General features: G+C 35.1%; 1 protein-coding gene across 10 annotated transcripts in view; it reads right to left on the reverse strand.

Moving 5' to 3' along the window:
* Positions 1-21625, reverse strand: part of PPIP5K2 (diphosphoinositol pentakisphosphate kinase 2) — a 78118-nt gene that overhangs the window by 15140 nt on the left and 41353 nt on the right. For all 10 annotated transcript variants that reach the window (XM_043464540.1, XM_043464536.1, XM_043464532.1 and 7 more), the window contains exons 20-24: positions 12838-12965; positions 12139-12253; positions 6460-6567; positions 4676-4792; positions 2001-2168 (exon numbers count right to left, since the gene is read on the reverse strand). In XM_043464540.1, the coding sequence (XP_043320475.1) occupies positions 2001-2168; positions 4676-4792; positions 6460-6567; positions 12139-12253; positions 12838-12965 (636 nt within the window). The remainder of the gene's footprint in view (positions 1-2000; positions 2169-4675; positions 4793-6459; positions 6568-12138; positions 12254-12837; positions 12966-21625) is intronic.

Genomic DNA, 21625 nt, shown 5'->3' on the forward strand with positions numbered 1-21625 from the left:
TCTCTCTTAGAACTGGAAAGATTTTAACAATTTTTTATCTTGGCAATGTTAAAAATTTGAACGTGTTCTGCTTAATTTTAGATATTCAAGAGGTTTTATGCTATACTGGGTAAACTTTTCAACCCAAAGCACTAAAGAATCCTCCAAAGGGTTAAAGAGACTTCCAGTGTATATAATGTATAAAGGAAAAGTTGTTTGCCAGACAAAAAAATTAGAGACCATAAGATGAAGGATTCAAATTGCACTTGTCTACACTTCTATGCTATCTATTTATTTACTCCTTCCAAAGATTATTTGTAGAGTTCAGTAGACAAAACATGCAGCAAACATTCTCATTTTACATGTTTGCATGTTCAGGTTTCAGACAGTGAGGACATAGTAAAATCTACTTGCACAAAATGAAGAGAATAGTCTTTTTCTCTGTGTGTCTTTGGGAAGTACAAACTTCTGATATCCATGGAGATGATGGACGCTGGAAAAAGTCTTCAAGGTTTTACTTGAATAATTTACCTTATGGAAGTAAAAGTTTAGCATGGCATAGAAATAATCGCTTGAAAGCAACTATTTAAATATTTATGAGAAAAAGGTTTAGCACTGTGTTCTGTGTTTTAAGAGTAAACAAAGGGCAGTGATTTTGTTGAAGATTTCACAAATACAGTTCTGTTGGAAAATGCAGTCAAGGAATACATCTACTGTATCAGTGTTACAGACATTTTTTGGAGTGCAGAAAAAGGTTTAATGGTGAAATTCTAAACAACCTGATAAATTACAGATTGCTTTGTTCAAAATCATCAAAATCACTGCCCTCACACAAATGATATTTTAGGTTATATTAATAAATGTCATTTCCCAATTTTCTGAAATTAAAGATAAATGAAAATAACCCCAGGTTTCTCATTCTTAAATTAAGCTATTAGAACAAATAACCCCAAATTCTATAATTGTTAATCATCCTCTTTTATAATTAACTTAAAATATCCCATTCATGGGAAACGCTAACTAGTATGCACTTTCCATTATAAAACTACAACAATCTATTTTATTTAGATGATGCTTTTCCTATGCATAACTGTTGAATTGGGAGACTCAAAAGCACATATGCCTGTATAATTTGGGGCGAGAGAAATGAGCATATTCTTTTTTTGGTGTGTATGTTCTTACTTACCAACTGCTAGATAGTACACCTAACAAGATTTGGAGTATTTAATCATCAAAAAATATTTTAGCTTAAAAGTTGATGGTGCTTCCTATCTTTATACTTTTACTTGAGAATTTAGAAAATATAAGCACTGATTTCAGATCAGAGATGAATCATCCTATAGAAAATATAAATAACCCAAAATGAAGGTATTTAAAGAATAAAAGTGTATACAGATGTTAAAGATGTTACTTAACAAACTTCATTCCAACTGCTCAACTTTCCTTTTAAATGTTATTTTAGTAACTACTTAAATGTTATTTTGTTAGCATAAGAATTAGCCTAAGTTATTTAATTATAGATCTAAGTACAAAGGTAAATTTTTCAATCACAGCATCAAATTTTCAAATCCTATTCTGACTTTTACAGTCAGTTTAGCAGTTTAGAATGTCACATCTTAACCTACAGTGTCACTGGAACCAGCTGTTGCTGAAGTGTCTGTCAATTCCTCACTACTTTCAACCAAAAATTATTCCTGACCCATTAAATCAGATTTTTTAAAAAGTTCTTTATTAGACTAACCTAAAGTGACAAGGCAAAAAGTGGATCAGTTTTCAGAAAGGCCTTATTTTACTACTTATATTCAACTTTGTTATGAAATCTATAAAGCTCCAAATTCTAAAAGTAATCTTTGTATTTTCTGCCTCTACATTTTAAAAAATTTGAAAAATTGATAAAATTGACAGTTAAAAATCTGGTAGGTTCCCAAGCTTAATAATTAAAGCTGTATTTTCTTTTCTGTTTTATTAAAATATAGTTAGTTTACTTCATTAAAAAAACATGCTCTGACAAATATACTTACTTCATTTGTAGCCATCTTCCTAGATCTTGGAAGTGGAGACTTCCTGTGTATATGAATTGGCTCTGATACCATAGGCTTAAACAATATCACAGCTCGATCAACCTCATCTTTTTTAGAAGTATGTGGTTCATCATCACTATCAATTTTAAAAGCTCTCCTTCCTTCATTCTATGCAGAAAGAATATAACATAATAAAATTCAGATAAAACAAATCACTCTTTTTAGATGAACAAATTAAACCACCAATTACTATCGTCGCTTGAAGTACATATATACAAGTTTACTTATTCAAATGGATTGATAACTGAATTCTTATGAAAATCTAGTATTATTCTGGGTATTGTAAGACAGATAACAGAGTTCCTAACTTCAAGAAATACATATACTCTCTGGATAAATGAAATAATAAAATGACAATTAAAAAGCCATATAAAAGAAAATGCTTAATAAAATTTCATCCAATGCCCAAATAAATAAGCAATATTCATAAATGACAGTAAAAAAAAAAAATAGATCAGTTTTGTTACCAGTAATGTCATCAACTCAAGCACAAACTGAAACAATATCTGGTTATAGAAAATTCAAATTCTATTCCAAATATTTCTAACAAATGTGATGACTGCACACTTAAATAACAATCATTTGATGACTCACTGACTATTTACTGAGTACTACCATGTGTCAAGACTCAGATGAATAAGATACTGTCCTAAAAATGTAAGAGTCTCAAAGTATAGTACAGAAAACAGGTAAGTTTAAACAGGTTATATTAAATATTCATCTAAATAGAATGGATAAATTGGGGCATGGTCATACAGTGAAACACATATTTTAAAGCAGTAAGAATGGGCAAACTAAAACTAATTACATCAGTGAACCTCACAAATATACGTTAGCTAAAAGAAGCCAAAGTATGTAAAAATCTTCATTAAACTAAGGGGTATAAAAAATAAACTTCTTCAACTCAGGTAAGGTATATCTAAAAACTAGAAAAAATCATCACAGTTAATAATAAATCACTGAAAGAGAAGAATGCTCATCATCACGAAATCTACTCAACATTTTACTGGACATCTGTCATCATTCAGAGATATGATCATATACATAGAAAATTAAAATGACTGGATAAATTATCAGAATGAATAAACAGCATACAGTAAGGTTGCTAGTTATAAAATCTTTATACAAAAATTGAGTTAAAATTCAATTGAAAATAGCAAATAAAATAAAATTTAAATGAGTCATTTATGACAACATTAAAAAAGAATTTAGGAATTAACCTGACAAATAAAAGATATTAAAACAATTTTATCAAAAAGATATAAAGAATAGCCAACTAAATTCAGAGATATATATACCAAGTCCTAGGACTAGAAGATTCAATTCTAAAGTGTTATGTCCAGAGAAAACTAGAAGAAGTGTTATGTCTCTCAACATGATCTGCAGAGGTTATCTAATTGCAATAAAAATCCCTAAACATTACTTTCTGTTTTAGTCTGGTAATGAACAAGGATGATTGTTATCAATACTTCTACTCAGCACTATACTGGTCCTAGCCAGTAGCACTTCACAAAACACATAATCAAATGGCCAATGAATGTAAGAAAAAGTACTAATCCTTACTGGTTGTGAGGATAATGTAAATTTAAGACACAAATGAGTTGCCAAACAACTCATTAAAAACACTAATCAAAAAAAAAAAAAACACTAATCATACCAAGTGCTGATAAAGACATGGCAGTATCTTTGGAAAGTTATTTGACTGTATTTTTAAAAACTGAACATATGCATACCCTATAACCCAGCAATTTTATACATTTTATCCAAAAGATATGCATACATATGCTCAGAAAAAGACCTGAACAAGAATGTCCATAAAAGCATCCATCTTCAAACCCTGAACTGCAAACAAACCAAATGATCATCACAGTGAAATGGATTAACAAACTGCACCATATTTATTTAATGTAATACTACATGGCAACAGAAATGAAGAACAGATGAATTTCAAACACATAATGAAAGAAGCCAAATCCACTTCCCATCCTTAAAAAACCACGTTTTGTGAGTTCATTTATATATAAAGTCCAAAAGTAGACAAAGTTAATCTATGTGCCAGAAGTCAAGTTAGTAGTTATCTTTGGGGAGAAAGCAGGAAGGTTATGATATTGAGGGACACAACTATGTCTTCTCAAATGATATTATTCTATGACCCAGCTAGCTGTTTTACAACTGTGTTTATTTTGTGATATATCATTAAACTACACACTTATGATTTAGGAATTTTACCAATATGTATCATAGTTTAGTAGTAAAAAAAAGTTTAAGGCTGAATACATATTTAACTCTGTAAGGTTATAAGAATTAAAATGCGGTAATTAACTCCAAGTGTTTAGTAAAGCATGGACTGTCCTCAAGCCAAAAACAGAAACTACAGTTATCCATTCTAAATAATGATCTTAAAAATCCCCCCAAAAAATCTAGAGAAAGGAGAAAATATAAAATTCTAATATGCTTAAAAAAGTGTATCAATCCAAACCATACCTCAAGAAGTTTAAACCACCTTGCTATTTAGTAGTTGAGATAAGAATTACAGTATGTAACAGAAAATTCTTAAAGTCACATTTAAATTTAGGACTGTAGTAACTATGCAATGAAAATTTCATCTTCATTACCTCCCTTGAAGCTGGTCTATATCCATAGCCAGAGGGTAAATTTTTGTCTTCTTCACATCCTTTGGCTCCTGGACTGAAATGTAACTCAACATGAAAGCGTTCCTCAGAGGAAAGATCCTAAAAAAATATTATAGAACATCTTCAAAATGAGAAACTTCAAATTATTGATTTACCTCTGGTAACACATGCAAGAATAAACAGAAGAAATGTACAAAAAAGCTCTTAATGTCCCAGATAACCACCATGGTGTGGTCTCTCACCTAGAGTCAGGCATCCCAGAGTGTGAAGTCAAGAGGGCCTTAGGAGGCATCACTATGAACAAAGCTAGTGGAGGTGATGGAGTTACATCTGAGTTATCTGAAATCCTAAAAGATGACGCTGTTAAAGTGCTGCACTCATTAAGCCAGCAAATTTGGGAAACTCAGCAGTGGCCACACACAACCGCAAAAGGTCAGTTTTCATTCCAATCCCAAAGAAAGACAATGTCAAAGAATGCTCAAACTACCACACAACTGCACTCATTTCACATGCAAGCAAGATAATCCTTAATAATAGTTCAAAATCCTTCAAGCTAGGCTTCAGCAGTATGTGAACTGAGAACTTACAGATGTACAAGCAGGATTTAGAAAAGGCCAAAGAGATCAAATTGCCAACATACACTGGATAATAGAAAAGGCAAGGGAATTTAAAAAACATCTAATGCTGCTTCACTGACTACGTTAAAGCCTTTGATGGTGTGGATCACAGCAAACTGGAATATTCTTAAAGAGATGGGAATACCAGACCACATTACCTGCCTCTTGAGAAACCTGTATGCAGGTCAAGAAGCAACAGTCAGAATTGGACATGGAACAACAGACTGGTTCCAAACTGGGAAACAGGTACATCAAGGCTGTATATTGTCACTCTGCTTATTTAACTTATATGAAGAGTACATCACATGAAATGCTGGGCTGGATGAATCACAAGGTGGAATCAAGATTGCCAGAAAAAATATCAACAACCTCAGATATGCAGATGGGAGAAACTGAAGAGGAACTAAAAAACCTCTTGATGAAGGTAAAAGAGGAGAGTAAAAAAGCTGTCTTAAAACTCAACATTCAAAAAACGAAGATCATGACATTTGGTCCTATCACATCATGGCAAATGGATAGGAAAAAAGTGGAAACAGTGTCATTTCATTTTCTTGTGCTCCAAAATCAATGCATACAGTGACTGCAGCCATGAAATTAAAAAGATGCTTGCTCCTTGGAAGAACAGCTATGACAAACCTAGATGGTGTATTAAAAAGCAGAGATACCACATTGCCGACAAAGTCTATATAGTCAAAGCTACAGTTTTTCCAGTAGTCATGTAAGGCCATGAGAGCTGGACCATAAATAAGGCTGAGCATTGAAGAACTGACACTTCCTAACTGTGGTGCTGGAGAGGGCTCTTGAGAGCCCCTTGGACAGAAAGGAGATCAAACCAGTTAATTGTAAAGGAAATCAACTCTGAACAATCACAGGAAGGACTGCTGCTGAAGCTCCAATACTTTGGCCACCTGACACGAAGTGCTGACTCACTGGAAAAGACCCTGATGCTGGGAAAGATTGAAGGCAGGAGAAGGGGACAACAGAGGATGAGATGGTTGGATGGCATCACCAACTCAACGGACACGAGTTTGAGCAAACTCAGGGAGATAGTGAAGGACAGGGAAGCCTGGTGTTCTGCATTTCATGGCGTTTCAGAGTCGGGCACAACTTAGCGACTGAACAACACATGCAAATCAAGAACTCTGTTACCTTGTTAGGATCTTCATACAGCATGATAACAATCTGAGTCATGTAGTTGAGTTCATTGACAACATTTAAATAATCCATAGCTCGTTTCCACTGTTCATCCTTTGATTCCTGAACAAAAGTATATAGTAAGCATTTTCTCATATTCCTTGAAAATCACTTTATTTTCATTATGACAGCTCATTTAATCCTAACTGACATACACAAATGAAATACTTCCACACACAATCTTTCAAAATAACTCCACTAATTTAAATTTAATAAATCACCTAAGCTTAAATAATTTTAATTCTCTTACCAGTAGTATTAGAAACTCTAGTGGTATTTTTTTTTTTTTTTTAGTAACTCATAGAAAGTAAAAATAAAGACTATCTTGAGATATGATACCTATTAATTGAATTTTGAGGGTAAGGGGCAGTTGTTAACCTTAAGTTCCAATGTAACTAATATAGTGTCATGCTTCATAAACAGAACACTATCCCATGAAAGTAATGACTATAATTAAATATCTCTCATTCCACTGTAGTTTTTTAAACTGTAGATATTTTTAAAACAATCAGCAGGAGAAAGCACAGGCAGATTCTTAAAACCATCTCCTTCATTCTTAAAATCACTCCACCATCATTTAGAGAATCAATTGGTCTTTAAACATGTAATTAAAGAGCTTCAGAACTGAAAGGGACCTTACAGAACATGTATTACAAGCATTCAAAGTAGAAAATTCTATCTCAAAAGGCAAAACTACTCAAAGTTCAAACTCTACAATAATCAACAAGGTCTACTGAAATCTTATGTATATCAGAGATAATGTCCTTCATCTCATGTCATAAACATTACAAATATATAAATGCACCCAACAATTTTTTTGTATATGAGGGTTTTGTATATACACTGAGAGTATATAAGAGTTTCGGCTTTAGTATAGAATGTGTTTTAAGAAAAAATAAAATTTGATATGTAAAAGCCAAAAGTCAAGCCCACACACTGATTTTTTTTAATTCAACACATATTTCGTTTTTAAATTTGGACATCGTCTATCTCTGAGAAAGCATTCCAAGTTTTTGGAAAGTAAAGTTAAAGCAATATCATGTAATTTGTGTAATTACATGTATACTTAAGCCTCATTTCAACAAATGGCTATTAACACATTTAAATGCTCTAGAGCAGTTGCTCCCAACTTAAGCAACACTCCACAGTAAAAATTGCATCTGTGTGTTTGTGTATGTGTCTATGTTTGAGGAGGGGGTATGTACAAAGATGTATATACATTTTCTTTCAAAATTGATAGGAAAAACAAATTAGCATAGCATTACTGAATACCACTAGATGTGAATGATTGTAAGTGATGGGCTTAAGTTAAATATTAAAAATTTTCAAGATTGAAAAGATCTATTAGATTCTGTGATATGGCATTATTAAGAACACCATGTAATATCTAATTCAGTGGTACAGAGACAGACTTTGCTAGGTCTGCTGTAATGAAAAGATAAAACAAAATATTTTGTAGCATCTTCTTAAACACAATTAATATGCAAGAATTCATAAAAATCTTTTTTAAACAATTAAGGATCATTAAATATATTCCTTGTAATCTTATTTATAATCTTATTTCCTCAATAAATCTTTAAAAAAAAAAATCTATTATGGAGAGACAGCTTTTACCAAGTCTACATTGAAAAATGAAAAATCTCAACTGGGAAGAGACAATATAAGGTTTTAATTATATTAGCTACAGGCTCTTACTAAGATAATATGAGTTGGGATAATTAATTATGGTTCAAATAAATTTTTTAAAGTTTTAAAATTAGCAAACAGGACATCATTTTGGTATACAGCTTAATTTTCACTCTAATTGTTTTAAACCCCAGAAGCCCAGGTTTTTATGGCAGTGGAGTTATCCAGCTTTTGTTTTAGAAATGGAGCTGAATGCAATACATACTACTGCTAGATCACTGTGAGACAGCCTCCTAGCTGGCTTCCTCACATCCTTCTATCTATCTAATGCCTACACAGCAACCAAAGCCATTCAATTCCTTGCTTAAAACATTTCAAGGGCTTCCCAATCCTGGAATGGCTCTCGAATCTTTTCTGTGACAATTTTATCCATCATTCACTTTTATTCTCCAACCATAGGCTTCCTATCCATTCCCATATCCTCTGTTCTATCTTATAATTAAGTGCAAGGTTAAAGGGTGATCACATAAGAAATGTATCTCTCTCCCCTCAAAACAATTCCATCATTATTAACGGATATATAAGCTCTTGCATTTGCTAATTAGGAGTCATTTTTTTTCTCTGTTTCTTTAATTAAAGCTTCACTAATCCACATGGACTTCCCAGGTGGCTCAGTGGTAAACAATCCGTCTGCCAATGCAGAAGATGCAACAGACGTGGGTTTGATCCCTGGGTCGGGAAGGTGCCCTGGAGTAGGAAATGACAACCCGCTCCAGTACTCTGGCCTAGAAAATCCCATGGGCAGAGAAGCCTGGCAGGCTACAGTCCGTGTGTCACAAAGAGTTGGACATGACTGAGCGATTGAGCACACATAATCTGCATATGTAGTCAAGGGATGCCACTTTGCTATTCCATTAAGGAATAAAAAAAGAAAAACAAGGGGGAAAGAACAGATGAATTAGAAAAGTTGATGGGAATGGAACACTTACACAGCCTTAGGGTAACTCTGTTAATAACTATTCATCAAGGCCCAATGATAAGAGATTAAGAATCAAGAGACATATGCCAAATCTTCATGTATATATCACTGCCCTTTATTTTAATAAGTACAAAAGAATCCGAAGTTGAATTCATTTTCTTTTAAGGATTACTTTTTTATAGATGTGCATAAATGTATATACCCATATATATATGTGTGTATATATATAAGTAAATTTTTTAATTCCTATTTTTTGGTAGCTTAGAGATAGCTGAAAAGATACTTTTGATATATAATAGAAGTGACAGTGTACTCTAGATAATCTGTGGTTTGAGTGTCCTGAGAAAGGGGTATTATAATTTCTAAATCTGCTTGGTTAGCACTTCTACTGCTAATATCTAAAATATCACTTTCCTCACTTTTTCAAATACAGACTTCCTGGGAATCTTATCAACAGCTGCTGCCTCAGCCATCATTAATGTGTTGGCTTCCGAACTCTTGTGCCTTCAACTCACACCTCTAGCCTTACATATGAACATGCTACTGGTCATCTTCACTTGATTTGTCTTCACCTGTTTATCTCACTATTGTATGTTGAACGTATGACAGACAGATAATTTGTGTCTTCATTTCATAGGTCTTTGAAATGAGATTGAGTTCTCCTGAGAACTAGCGCCTCAAACTCAAACTGTCTAAAACTAAACTCATTGCTTTCCTTCTAACGCCTGATATTTCCACAAATGTTACTCATCTCAGTGAATGATGGATAATTTTGTAGATGATCCTATGTTGGTAATATGGGAACCTTCCTTGACTCTCCTTTCTTACTTTCCATACCTGTAAGCACAGGAAGGGCCTCAAGGAGAGTGTTAAGGCAAGTTAAGATGCCTCAAAGAGTGTTAATAAAAGCCTAAAGGACACTGAGGAGGCTGTTGGTGAGGGGTCATAGGAGGGTTAAAAAAACCTTATTGGAAACTATAGGATAAAAAATGCTTGCTACGTAGTGGCATAAAATACAGAAATACTATAGCCTGTAGATAGTGGATTTCAACGAACTAGCTACCAAGATTTCCTGAAAAAATTCTGAAAATACCACCAAGATTCTTCTTGTTGCCTCTGATAAACATTGAGGAGAGGGAGATAAGCTATAGGAAATGGTTAATTAAAAAGGAACCAAGACTTGCAGGAATCAGAAATAAAACTGTTTCTTATTTCCAGCCTCTCCAGAGAGTAAACAATGCTATAGTTAAAAAGTGGCTTCTGGGAAGAATGGAAACACAAGAATCTGTCATGAAAACATGGGTATTATGGTAAAAACACTTGCTAAGACTTCAGAAAGACTTGGGGCTCACAGATTTTTCAAAGACACGATGTCTTCTCAGGATCATATGAGCATGTCTCTCATATACTCCCTATTAAACAATAAAGACTGCTGAGTACTCTCTCAGCAGCCAAAGAGGGAGTCCAATGTACAAACAGACTTATTCTTAAGAGATCTGTGGGAATGAATTAATAGAGTAGATTATAAATTATTCCTTTTTTTTTTTTTTTTTTAAATTATACCATCTTGAACTAAAAGTAAACAGACCTTTGGATCTCTAAACTTCTTTGGGCAGGAAGCAGGTTAAAAAACTACTTAGCTGCAAGCATGAGCTACTTTTTATGGAGAAGGAAGGATGACCTAGATGAAGCCATCAAGAATCAAAAGTATAAAGCCATGAACCATTAAAAACAACTCCTAGCATCATGACAGAGCCCTGATTAAGGAATGGGCATTAAGTACCTAGGCACACTTCAAAACTGCTATGGACCAGTGACCATGGTGTAACTTCTGTTTTCCCCTCTTTTTGAAAAGGTTGCCTACAGCAGTTATTCTATGCTTCTCAATGCTGTATGTCAAATATATGACAGACAGATAATTGGTGTCTTCATTTCACAGGTCTCTGAAACAAGACTGAGTTCTCCTGAGCACTCAAGGGGTTCTGCCCAAAGAGTCCCATCCATATCTGGACTATTTAGATAACGAGATCCTGGAGGTCAAGTTTATGCTATAATAGGTAAGCCTAGAGGAATACTGTGGAGGAGATTAAGTGAATCCTGCACGTGGGAGAAATGTGGACTGTATGGTAAGATACTGTGACAGACCCTGTTTTTCAAACATGGCCGCCAAAATATGTCCAATCCCAAGGCCTCATGTTACAGTGAGTGACAAGTGACACTCCACTCATCTAGTACTATGCGCCCATTTCCCCTTCCCTGAACCTGGATGGATCTCTGTGACCACTTCAACCAAAAATGCTTGGTAAAACTGAAAGCACGCAACCTCGTAGGTTAGATCCTAAAAATACTTTGTGCTTGCTCTTTTTTGTCTTAGTGCACTTCTGGAGCTCAGCAGCTATCTTCTGAGGGATACGCTGTATTCTGAGGTCACATGAAGAGGCCATGGTAGGTATTCTGGTCCATAACCCCAGCTGAGCCCCCACCTGACAATCAGCACATTAAGAACTAGATATGAGAAAAAAGCTGTGAGGTGATTTGAGCTCCAGCCACTGTCTGACTGCAATCTCATGAGAGACACAATGCAAAACTGCCTAAATGACCCAAGTCAAGCATTTAACCATGACAGAGAAAAAAAAAATGCCTGTACTTGTTTTAAGCCGGTAAGCTTTGGTATTGATTCATTATGTTACAGTAAGTAAGAGTCACACGTCCAAACACCAAATCCTATCGATTCTAACCCCTAAATAATGCAAATTCATCAGCTTCTCTTCATCTTTCTGTCACCAGCTTGTAGATCACTTAGAATATTTTGTATTATTGTTAGCCTAAAGGGGTTTTCTCCAGAAGGAAGAAAACAAGTCATTATCTCCAACATCTAGCACAGTGCTTGGTAAACAGTAGACTCTTGACAAATGATGGCAAATAATGAATTATTAAAAACTGTACAATAAAAAATGATGTCAGCGATTTGATTACAAATTCAGTAACACATATTTGTTAAGTAGATTGAGGTAACTTATTCTACTTACGTCGCATAAGGCACCATAGCGAAGAATAGACAGTAAAGAATGTACGTGACTTTCACTGGTGAAATATAATCTGGTACGGACATGACGTTCAGGTGACAGAACACCTCTGGAATACCTAAAAGTCAGGAGCAGACAATGTTGAAACATAACCGTACAGTTAAGACTTATTAAGTACTGAAATTATTTTGTAAAATGGAATTTAATCTTTCTAGAAGTAAAAGAACATAGTAAGTCAATCTATCACTCTTTCAATCACAAATTGAGGTGTTCTTAGTAGACATTTCTCTAACATGAAGATAACTGAAACTAACTGAGACCACTGAGATTAGTCAAAGGAGAGTTAATATTAGTCAAGTTCACTGTAAGAAGGCCATTTAAGCACCTTTATTAATAATGAAAGATCACAGCACTAAAGGAGCTCACAGATGCTAATGCTGCTGAATGAGGATGATCACTGATGATCGCATGTGAATGGTAACACACAGCCCTTTTCCCTGTGTCCCTCAGTTTTTTCCTCCAGTTTGGAGCCAAAAAGAATACAGGTTGAAAAGTTCCCTATTAGGAACATCTACGTGATCTGTATTTCCACAGTGTACCAAGTGATACACTCCTGCCTTAGTCACAGGAACAACAAAAATTTAGATTTCAAGTATGCAAAAACAGATGCCTATAGACTTAAATACCAGTACAGTCTCTTACACAGGATGGAGTTTATTTACAGTGTCATCATCTTGTGTCCTTTGAAGATCTGAGCGAATTTTTCTAACTAGAGGAGTACAGTAGCCTTTGGCAATCTCCAGTTTTTCAGCTTTAGTTATACCATATTCCTGAGCAGAAAATACACACTATTAGAAAAAGGGTATAATAATAAAGAACTCCAATAAAGGTATTACTAAATTTAAGAATTTTAGTGAGTAACAAATATTTTTATTAAGCCTTTTTTGAACATTACACAATTCCTAGTTTACATTTCTACAACTTCAAGTATATTAGTCCCCAAACTATTCAGTGTAATTAGAAGAATATTTTTTGGTGGAACTGAAAAAACAAGTAATTTCTAAAGAGGAGAGGATGAATGATGAATGCAACCGTTATGATAAGTATTCAACTCGATAAGGTTTTAAATGTAGAAACAACCCTAAAAGAAAGATGGATTAAGTGCACAGCTAGTAAAGCATAGAACAAATAGTCAATAAAGAAATACAAATTGAAGCCATGAAATTTTTGTCTATTTGAATGTCAAAGATTAAAAAGGTTAACAAATTATTTTAGTCTTTGGCCAATACAAAGTTTTAATGAGTGGTGAGCCAAAAATGCCATGAAATTATCAAATTTAATGAGCTATATTGCCATTATAAGTTAATTAAATTTATGAGAAATTATAACCAAAAGTGTTAAGATAACAGTAACTATAATAGTAATAAAAATTACAGTTCACAGGGATAGAGGAGAAAATGATCTGACATGAAAAAATAATTTTTTGCATTAATTAATTAACTGCTTTAATTAGGAAATTGCTATAATAAAACAAGTAACACTATACACTATTTTTCCAATGAGCTTTGGTTTGATAAACTGAACAGCAGAACTAGATCTTTAAGCTTTGACTCATGGCAAAGCTGGCAGTTCTCTGAAATCTGGGAGATGCGTCAGCAAAATTAGACACAGCCCAATCTTCACCAAAATCCTGGAGAAAAGTGTTTCATGCATTTGGGGGAGTAAGACTGAACACTGGCTAGGATACGACTTGTTGAAGCCCAGGGAATGACAAGAAATACTGGTACTGGTGGCAGGCAAGAAATAAACTGTGGGGCTGACCAACTGCATATTTTATTAGTCACTTTAAATTTAAAAAGTGAAATGCTTCATTGCGTTTTCTCAGAAACTAATCAAAAGATTGCAGTCCTACACAATTTGGAGACACAAAGTGGATGCTGGGCGACTAGAGGTCACTCCAGGTGTGGAATTTTGGAAAGTCAGTCCTTGGAGTGAATGGCACTGTGGCTCTGGCAGCAGATACGAAGGAATGATGCTCTGGAGAGGAGGTAGGGGGACATTCTGCGGTCGGCCGCGGGACAGATGAGGGTTCCACCTGGAGGTGGGATCTTTAATTCTATGGTCTAGCTTCCACTGCTCATGTCTCTGTCTTCGTAAATGGTAACTGGACCATAAAGAAAGCTGAGCACCGAAGAGTTGATGCTTCTGAGCTGTGGTGTTGGAGAAGACTCTTGGGAGTCCCTTGGACGGCAAGGAGATCCAACTGGTCCATCCTACAGGAAATCAATCCTGAATATTCATTGGAAGGACTAATGCTGAAGCTCTAATACTTTGGCCACCTGATGCGAAGAACTGACTCATTACAAAGACCCTGATGTTGGGAAAGACTGAAGGCAGGAGAAGTGGACGACGGAGGATGAGATGCTTGGATGACATCACCAACTCGATGGACATGAGTTTGAGTAAGCTCTGGGAGACGGAGATGGACAGGGAAGCCTGGCGACCTACAGTCCATGGGGTCGCAGAGTCGGACACGACTGAGCCACTGAACTGAAGAAAACTCTGTGATAAGTGTATAAATAGGAAGAGAAGGTTTAAGAGGAAGAAGGCAGAAAGGGGGTAAAGGAAGAGGGAAGCAGGGACAGAGAAAGAAGGAAGAGTAGACATAATGAGGGAAGAAATAGGCACACATTCTCTCCCCAAGATTTTTCTGGGACACCTGTATTTAAAGGTTACATCAGGTACTTCCAAGATGACAAAAAATTAATATGGACGAATCTCAAAGCTGCCTAATAAAAAAAAAGGTTGACTGATTACACATGGAAGATGTATGAAAATGGAACATCTTGGGTCGTTTACCTTTAAACACAAAAGTTTGGTTGGTGCGGTAATCTCACCAACATAAAGAAACTGGGCATGAAAAATACGAAATATGTATGTAACTGCATATGTATGTGCAAACAAAAGGAAAATGCTGAAATTTAAAATCATCAAAGGAAATTTTTCTGTCATTATTGGGCAAGGTACAAGTAAACAGTCACTCTCATACACTGAGAGCCTGGAAGAAAGCTGGTAAAAGAGATCTGGAGCTACAGAAATAGTCTTAACTGCACGTAAAGACATATACATAAGGAAAGTGTAAGAAATTAAAGGAATCCTCATTTCCAAATGTGAAAAATTGGTTAAATAGTATTTCATCAGCTATTAGGAAAAATGAAGTATATTTAGCTCTACTGATTTGGAAAAAACTTCTTGAGGCCAAGAAAAAAAAAAATCAGGTTGTAAAACAGTATGCTTTCCTGGTTCCATCTTTGCAAAGAACATATTTGTTATACATATGAATTTACAAAGAAAAAAAAGTCAATGATTTTAAGGGAAAAGGCCTTTTAGAATTTTCTGTAATTGTGAAATGTTTTTGTCTAATTGGTAATGCCATATTGATTTCTTTTTGGCCATATATTTTCTAATTTTACAACAAAGATATATTATTTTCATAGTAAAGACTTCTTTCCCTTCAAGACAGTGACATATATTGTGGATCTGAAAAAGCAAGTTGTCACAACCAGTTAGGACCAAATAATTAACTATGTTAGATGCTCAAGTTCTCTTATAATTATAGTATTTTTGCCATAAAAAGAACTGACTAAAATAACAGCTGAAGATATTTGATAGTTTATTATGTGACACATTTAATAAGTATTGGAATTTATGTTGCAAATACTATTATAAAGAACTTTCTGCATTTCATTATCTACAAATAACCAAAGAAATGATCTTCCAACTTCAACAAATGTGTGCCATCTCAGTTCAGTTCAGTTTAGTTCAGTCGCCATCTCAATTAAGAGAATCTTAATATTAAATATAATCTTTTATTTTTAATTTAATTAAATTTCATTTATTAAAATGTACATATAAAAATACATATAAAATATTATGAATTCTAAAAACTTTGCAAATGCTAAAGTATTTTAAACATTTCCAAAGGATAATTCAGCTATATCAAATATTATTATAATCTTTAAATATCCTTATCGTCCATCATACCATTGAGGCTATTTTTACTATTCAGTCTACTGAGGTAATATTGGTTTATAACATGTTTCATGCATACAGCTTCTGTATAAACTACAGTATGCGCAACATCAAAAACTTAGCTTCCACCCATTACCATACAAATGATCCCCTTTACTCAATTCACCTCCTTTCCCTTTTAGTAATTATTACTCTTTTCTTTATAAATGTGTATTTCTTTTGCTTGGTTTGCTCACTTATTTAAAAAATTTTAATATTTCACATTTATGTGAAATTATATAGTATCAGTTTTTATCTGAAGGACTTATTTAATGCAATATCCTCAAGGTCCATCCATGTTGCCACAAATGGCAAGATGACACATATCTTTTTTATGGCTGGGTAATATTCCATAATATTATATACCCTCCTTCATCCGTTCATTCATCAATGGGCAATTTCCATGTCTTGGCTATTGTAAATAATGCCACAGTGAACACAGGGCTGTATGTATCTATTCAAATTACTCTCTTCATATTTTTTAGATAAATACCCAGAAGTGGAACAGCTAGATCATACACTAGTACTATTCTTAAGTTTCTGAGGGACGTCCAAACTGTTTTCCATAGTGGCTGCACCAATTTACGCTCCCACCAACAGTGTACCAGGGTTCCCTTTTCTCCACATCTTTTCCAGTACTTATTACTTCTTGCCTTTTTGCTAATAGCCTGAGATGATTCTAACAGGCCTGAGATGATCTCTCATTCTGTTTTTGATTTGCATTTTCCTAATAACTAGTGATGATGAACATCTTTTCATGAGTCTCTTGGCAGTCTATATGTCTTCTTTGGAAAAATTCTTAGCTCTTCAGCTCACTGTTTAATTGGGTTATTTGGGTTTTTTGCTGAGTTGTAGGAGTTCTTCACATATTTTGATTATTATCTCCAAATTGAATATATGATTTGCAAATATCTTTTCTCATTTGGTAATTTGTCTTTTCAATATTTAATGTACAGAGGCTTTTTAGTTTGATGTAACCCCATTTGTTAGTTTTTGTTCTCTTCTTCAGTTGTTGCTCAGTCACAAACTCTTTGCAACCCTATGGACTGCAGCACGCCAGGTCTCTCTGTCCTTCAGCATCTCCCAGGCTTTACAGAAACTCCTGTCTGAGTCGGTGATGCCATCCAACCATCGCCTCTGTCGTCCCCTTCTCCTCCCGCCTTCAGTCTTTCCCAGCATCAGGGTCTTTTCTAATGAGTCGACTCTCCGTATCAGGTGGCCAAAGTATTGGAGCTTCAGCTTCAGCATCAATCCTTCCAGTGAATATTCAGGATTGATTTCCTGTACGATTGACTAGTTTGATCTCCTTGCAGTCCAAGGGACTCTCAAGAGTCTTCAACACAACAGTTCAAAAGCATCAATCCTTTGGCACTCAGCCTTATTTATGGTCCAATTTTCACATCCATACATGACTACTGAAAAACCATAGCTTTGACTAGATAGACCTTTGTTGGTAAAATAATGTCTTTGCTTTTTAATACACTGTTTAGGTTTGTCATAGCTTTTCCTCCAAGGAGCAAGCATCTTTTAATTTCATGGCTGCAGTTGCTATCTGCAGTGATTTTTGAAGCCCAAGAAAACAAAGTCTGTTACTGTTTCCCCTTCTGTATGAATGAAGTGATGGGACTGGATACCATGATCCTCGTTTTCTGAATGTTGAGTTTTAAGCCAGCTTTTTCACTCTCCCCTTGCATGTTCATCAAGAGGCTCTTTGGTTCCTCTTCACTTTCAGCCAAAAGGGTGGTGTCATCTTCGTATCTGAGGTAACTGATAGTTCTCCGGGCAATCTTGATCTCTCCTCCAGTAGGTGGCACCATAGCACAAGCTTCTGGTTTTTCTTAAGCCACAGGTTGTATTTGAGAAACAAAATTCTGACACTCCACTGCACCTGCTAGGTGTGGTCACCCAGTGTCCTTGTCCCTACTGTTGCCTCCAGGGTTGCTGGTGCCTTGTTTCTATGGGTGCTGCCAGGGTCTCTGCCCAGGCCGCCGGGAAAGGGAACCCCTCCACTGTGTCCAGGGTCTCCTAGGTCTCAGGCTTCGCCCCTACAAGGGGACAAAGAGCCGGGGGAAGGCAGCCAGGATCACAGGAGCCCCTTTCATGTCTAGGGTTGTTAGTGCTCATGGGCGCTGCCACGGCTAGCGTGGTGAGAGCTGCAGCTCTTACCTCCAGAGTGGGAGGACCTCCATGGCTGGAAGGACGGGGTGGCAGCCCCAGGACCGCTAACGCCCAGTCCCTCACAGCCATGGGTGCCACTGCAGCTGAGACGCTGCAGTTGTGTGTGCCACCGCCCCTAAAGCTCCTGCGTTCTCTGAGACTCAAGGCTCAGCCAACTAGGACCAGAGGTCTGGGAACACAGGCACGTGCTCTGTTTTCTAGCCCAGCTACTTTCAGGTATAAGAGGGACAGAATTTTGTGGTACCCTGGTGTGTTAAGCAGAGGCACCTTTGTTCAGTTGTATATATTTTACTGGTTGTAGACTGAAGGGGATAGACAAAGGGAGCATGTTACATGGCCATGATGCTTGACGTCATATCCCACTGACTATTTTTAAAGTACCTTCTTTTTTTTGGCTGTGCCACACAGCTTGCAGGATCTTAGTTCCCCAAGCAGGGATTGAACCCAGGCCCTCAGCAGTGCAAATGCCGAGTCCTAGCCACTGGATTGCCAGGGTATTTCCAATTTTTAAGTATCATTTTTAAAGGACTGAGGCTGAAAAGTTGAGTCTATCACAGGAAAAATACATACCATAATCACAACTATTAACTGTTCAAGTAACTAAAAGTAATAAATCATGTTTATCTTATGTAAGAAAAGATCCTGATGCTGGGAAAGACTGAAGGCAAAAGGAGAAGAGGATGGCAGAGGATGAGATGGTTAGATAGCATCAGTGACTTAATGGACATGAATTTCAGCAAACTCTGGGAGGCAGTGAAGAACAGGGAAGCCTGGCGTGCTGCAGTCCATAGGGTTGCAGAGTCGGACATGACTTAGCCACTGAGCAACAACAACGTGATTAATTCACAAAGCATAGTTGTAACAATTAATGCAATGTAAGAGTGAAAGCAGATTTTTTCTGAGGCATAGAAGAATACATATACCTTTTTCTTACAAAGATACTGATACTCTCTCAATCTAAGTTAGCCAAACTAAAACATTATTTGACTGAGTCATCCAGTCTCTAAGCTTGAAATATCTTTGTCAAGTAAACATGCAAATTTCTCATTTTTTATTATAAACTACAGCTTCATTATAATTAAATATGTTTACAACTTTAGTTATTTGTTCAGTGATTGAAAAAGTCTATGTCTATGATTTTAGATTTATGAAGACTTTAGTAACAAAATTTAACTAACTGAATTCAACTGTGCATTAAAAAAGAGGAAATCCCGTTTCTGCATAATAATGTCAAACCAAAAAGGGAGGTAAATATCTCAAACTTTTCCTTACCATTTTTAATCTTTAGTGTTTCTTTTAATTACAAAGCTTTAAAAATTCATTATAAATATTTATATTACAAGGACATGGTAAACATTTTCTTCATCTATGTAAGTAACGTACCTAAAACACATACACCTTGGAAGTAGGAAAAATTATCATCTAAAACTCATTAATATGTAAGTTTTCTTTTGAGCCCAAGTCTTAGAAACAAACTTTCCATTCCCAACTCTAGAATTCTTAGTATACATAATTGAGAAAGAAGAAGCTTGAGATTGAAGAAGCCATGTACAAGACATGATTATGCTAATACATCCTCAGTGTATCTATTTAGCCACCAAGTAGGTGAGACGTTAAGATATATTGAAAGCCCACCTTGACAAATGCATACAGCTACAAAACAAAAATATTTCAGAGGGTCACATATTTACAGCTTATCTGTTAAAAGTATACTTTAAAATAATCTTCATTTTAAGAGTAAGTACAAATAAGATGCACTGAGCCTGGAATAATGTAAAAGCAATTTAATACAGTGGAAAAAAAACCAGTCTTATGTATGCTTCCAGGGCAAACTAATTACATACTTATCAGAATTAAGAGTATCCATTCTCCTCAAATTTTTTAGTAAGTAAAACCTGAATAAATTCTCTCTTGAATTTCATAACAAAGATAGATGCTGATTTAGTAACTTTACTGAAAGAGATATAATCAAATCAGTGTTAGTTCTATAATCTTCTATGTATACCATGTAGCTAAAACAGAGTTCTGTAGAATTTAGTGTTCATTTTGATATTAATCTTAAAATGCTATAAAAATACAACTTTTTATTGTGTAAAATAAAATCTGTTTTGCACAACGAAACTTTTATTTAACAAATGAAAGATGCTATCAGAGAGTCAATTCTTGTTTTCTAAGTCTGTGTTTCTTAAAATGAGTCCCAAAGGCATATTCTTGAAGTATGAGATATTTTTACCCTCTTTTGAAATCAATTTATTTTCGAATCACTGACTTATACAATGTATTTATAATTATCTACATTATATATACTGACCAAAAAGAAAAAAAGTTGCTCTTTCATGTTGAAAGGATAAGCTAAACTTTAACAGGTACACACATACTTAGTTGTGAAGTCTGAATTCCCAATTTTTCAAAGCCTCTATAGTTTTTCATGGACATTCTGTGATATTAGGAAAGGGAAACTGCAGTTTTAATTGTAGTGGGGATTTACAGTACTATGTTAGTTTCAATTGTACAGCAAAGTGATTCAGTTTTTTATGTATATATTTTTCAGATTATTTTCCACTATAGGTTACTAGAAGATACTGAATATAGTATCCTATGCTATACAGTAAATTTGTGTTACTTATCTATTTTATGCATAGTAGTTTATATTCCATACTTTTTATTTATTCCTTCCCCTCTCTCCTTCCATTTTGGTAACTGTAAGTTTGTTTTCTATGTATATGAGTCTGCTTCCACTTTTTAATATTGATTCAATTGTATTATTTTTTAGATTCCACATGCAAGTGATATAACATCTGTCTTTCTCTGACTTAACTCACTTAGTACAATGTTCTCTAGGTCCATCCATGTTGCTGCAAACAGCAATATTTTATTTTTATGGCTGAGTAATATTCCACATGCATGTATACATGTATACACCATATCTTAAACCAATCATACGTTGATGGGCACTTCAGTTGTTTCTATGTCTTGGTTATTATAAAGAGCACTCCTATCAACATTGGGGTGCATGCATCTTTTTGAAATAAGAGTTTTTATCTTTTCTGGATCTATGGCAGGGAAAGGGATTGCTGGATCATACAGTAGCTCCAGTTTTAGTTATTAAAGAACTTCCCTATTGTTTTCTACATATGAGTATCTTTAAGTGAGGCTTTTTTTAAAATATACAATCCTTACACTTTTCATGTACAGTGACTCCTGAACAACGTGGAGGTTAGGAGTGCCAACCCTCCATGCC

The sequence above is a fragment of the Cervus canadensis genome, chromosome 4 (assembly GCF_019320065.1).
Source record: "Cervus canadensis isolate Bull #8, Minnesota chromosome 4, ASM1932006v1, whole genome shotgun sequence".
In the NCBI taxonomy this organism is placed as follows: Eukaryota; Metazoa; Chordata; class Mammalia; order Artiodactyla; family Cervidae; genus Cervus; species Cervus canadensis.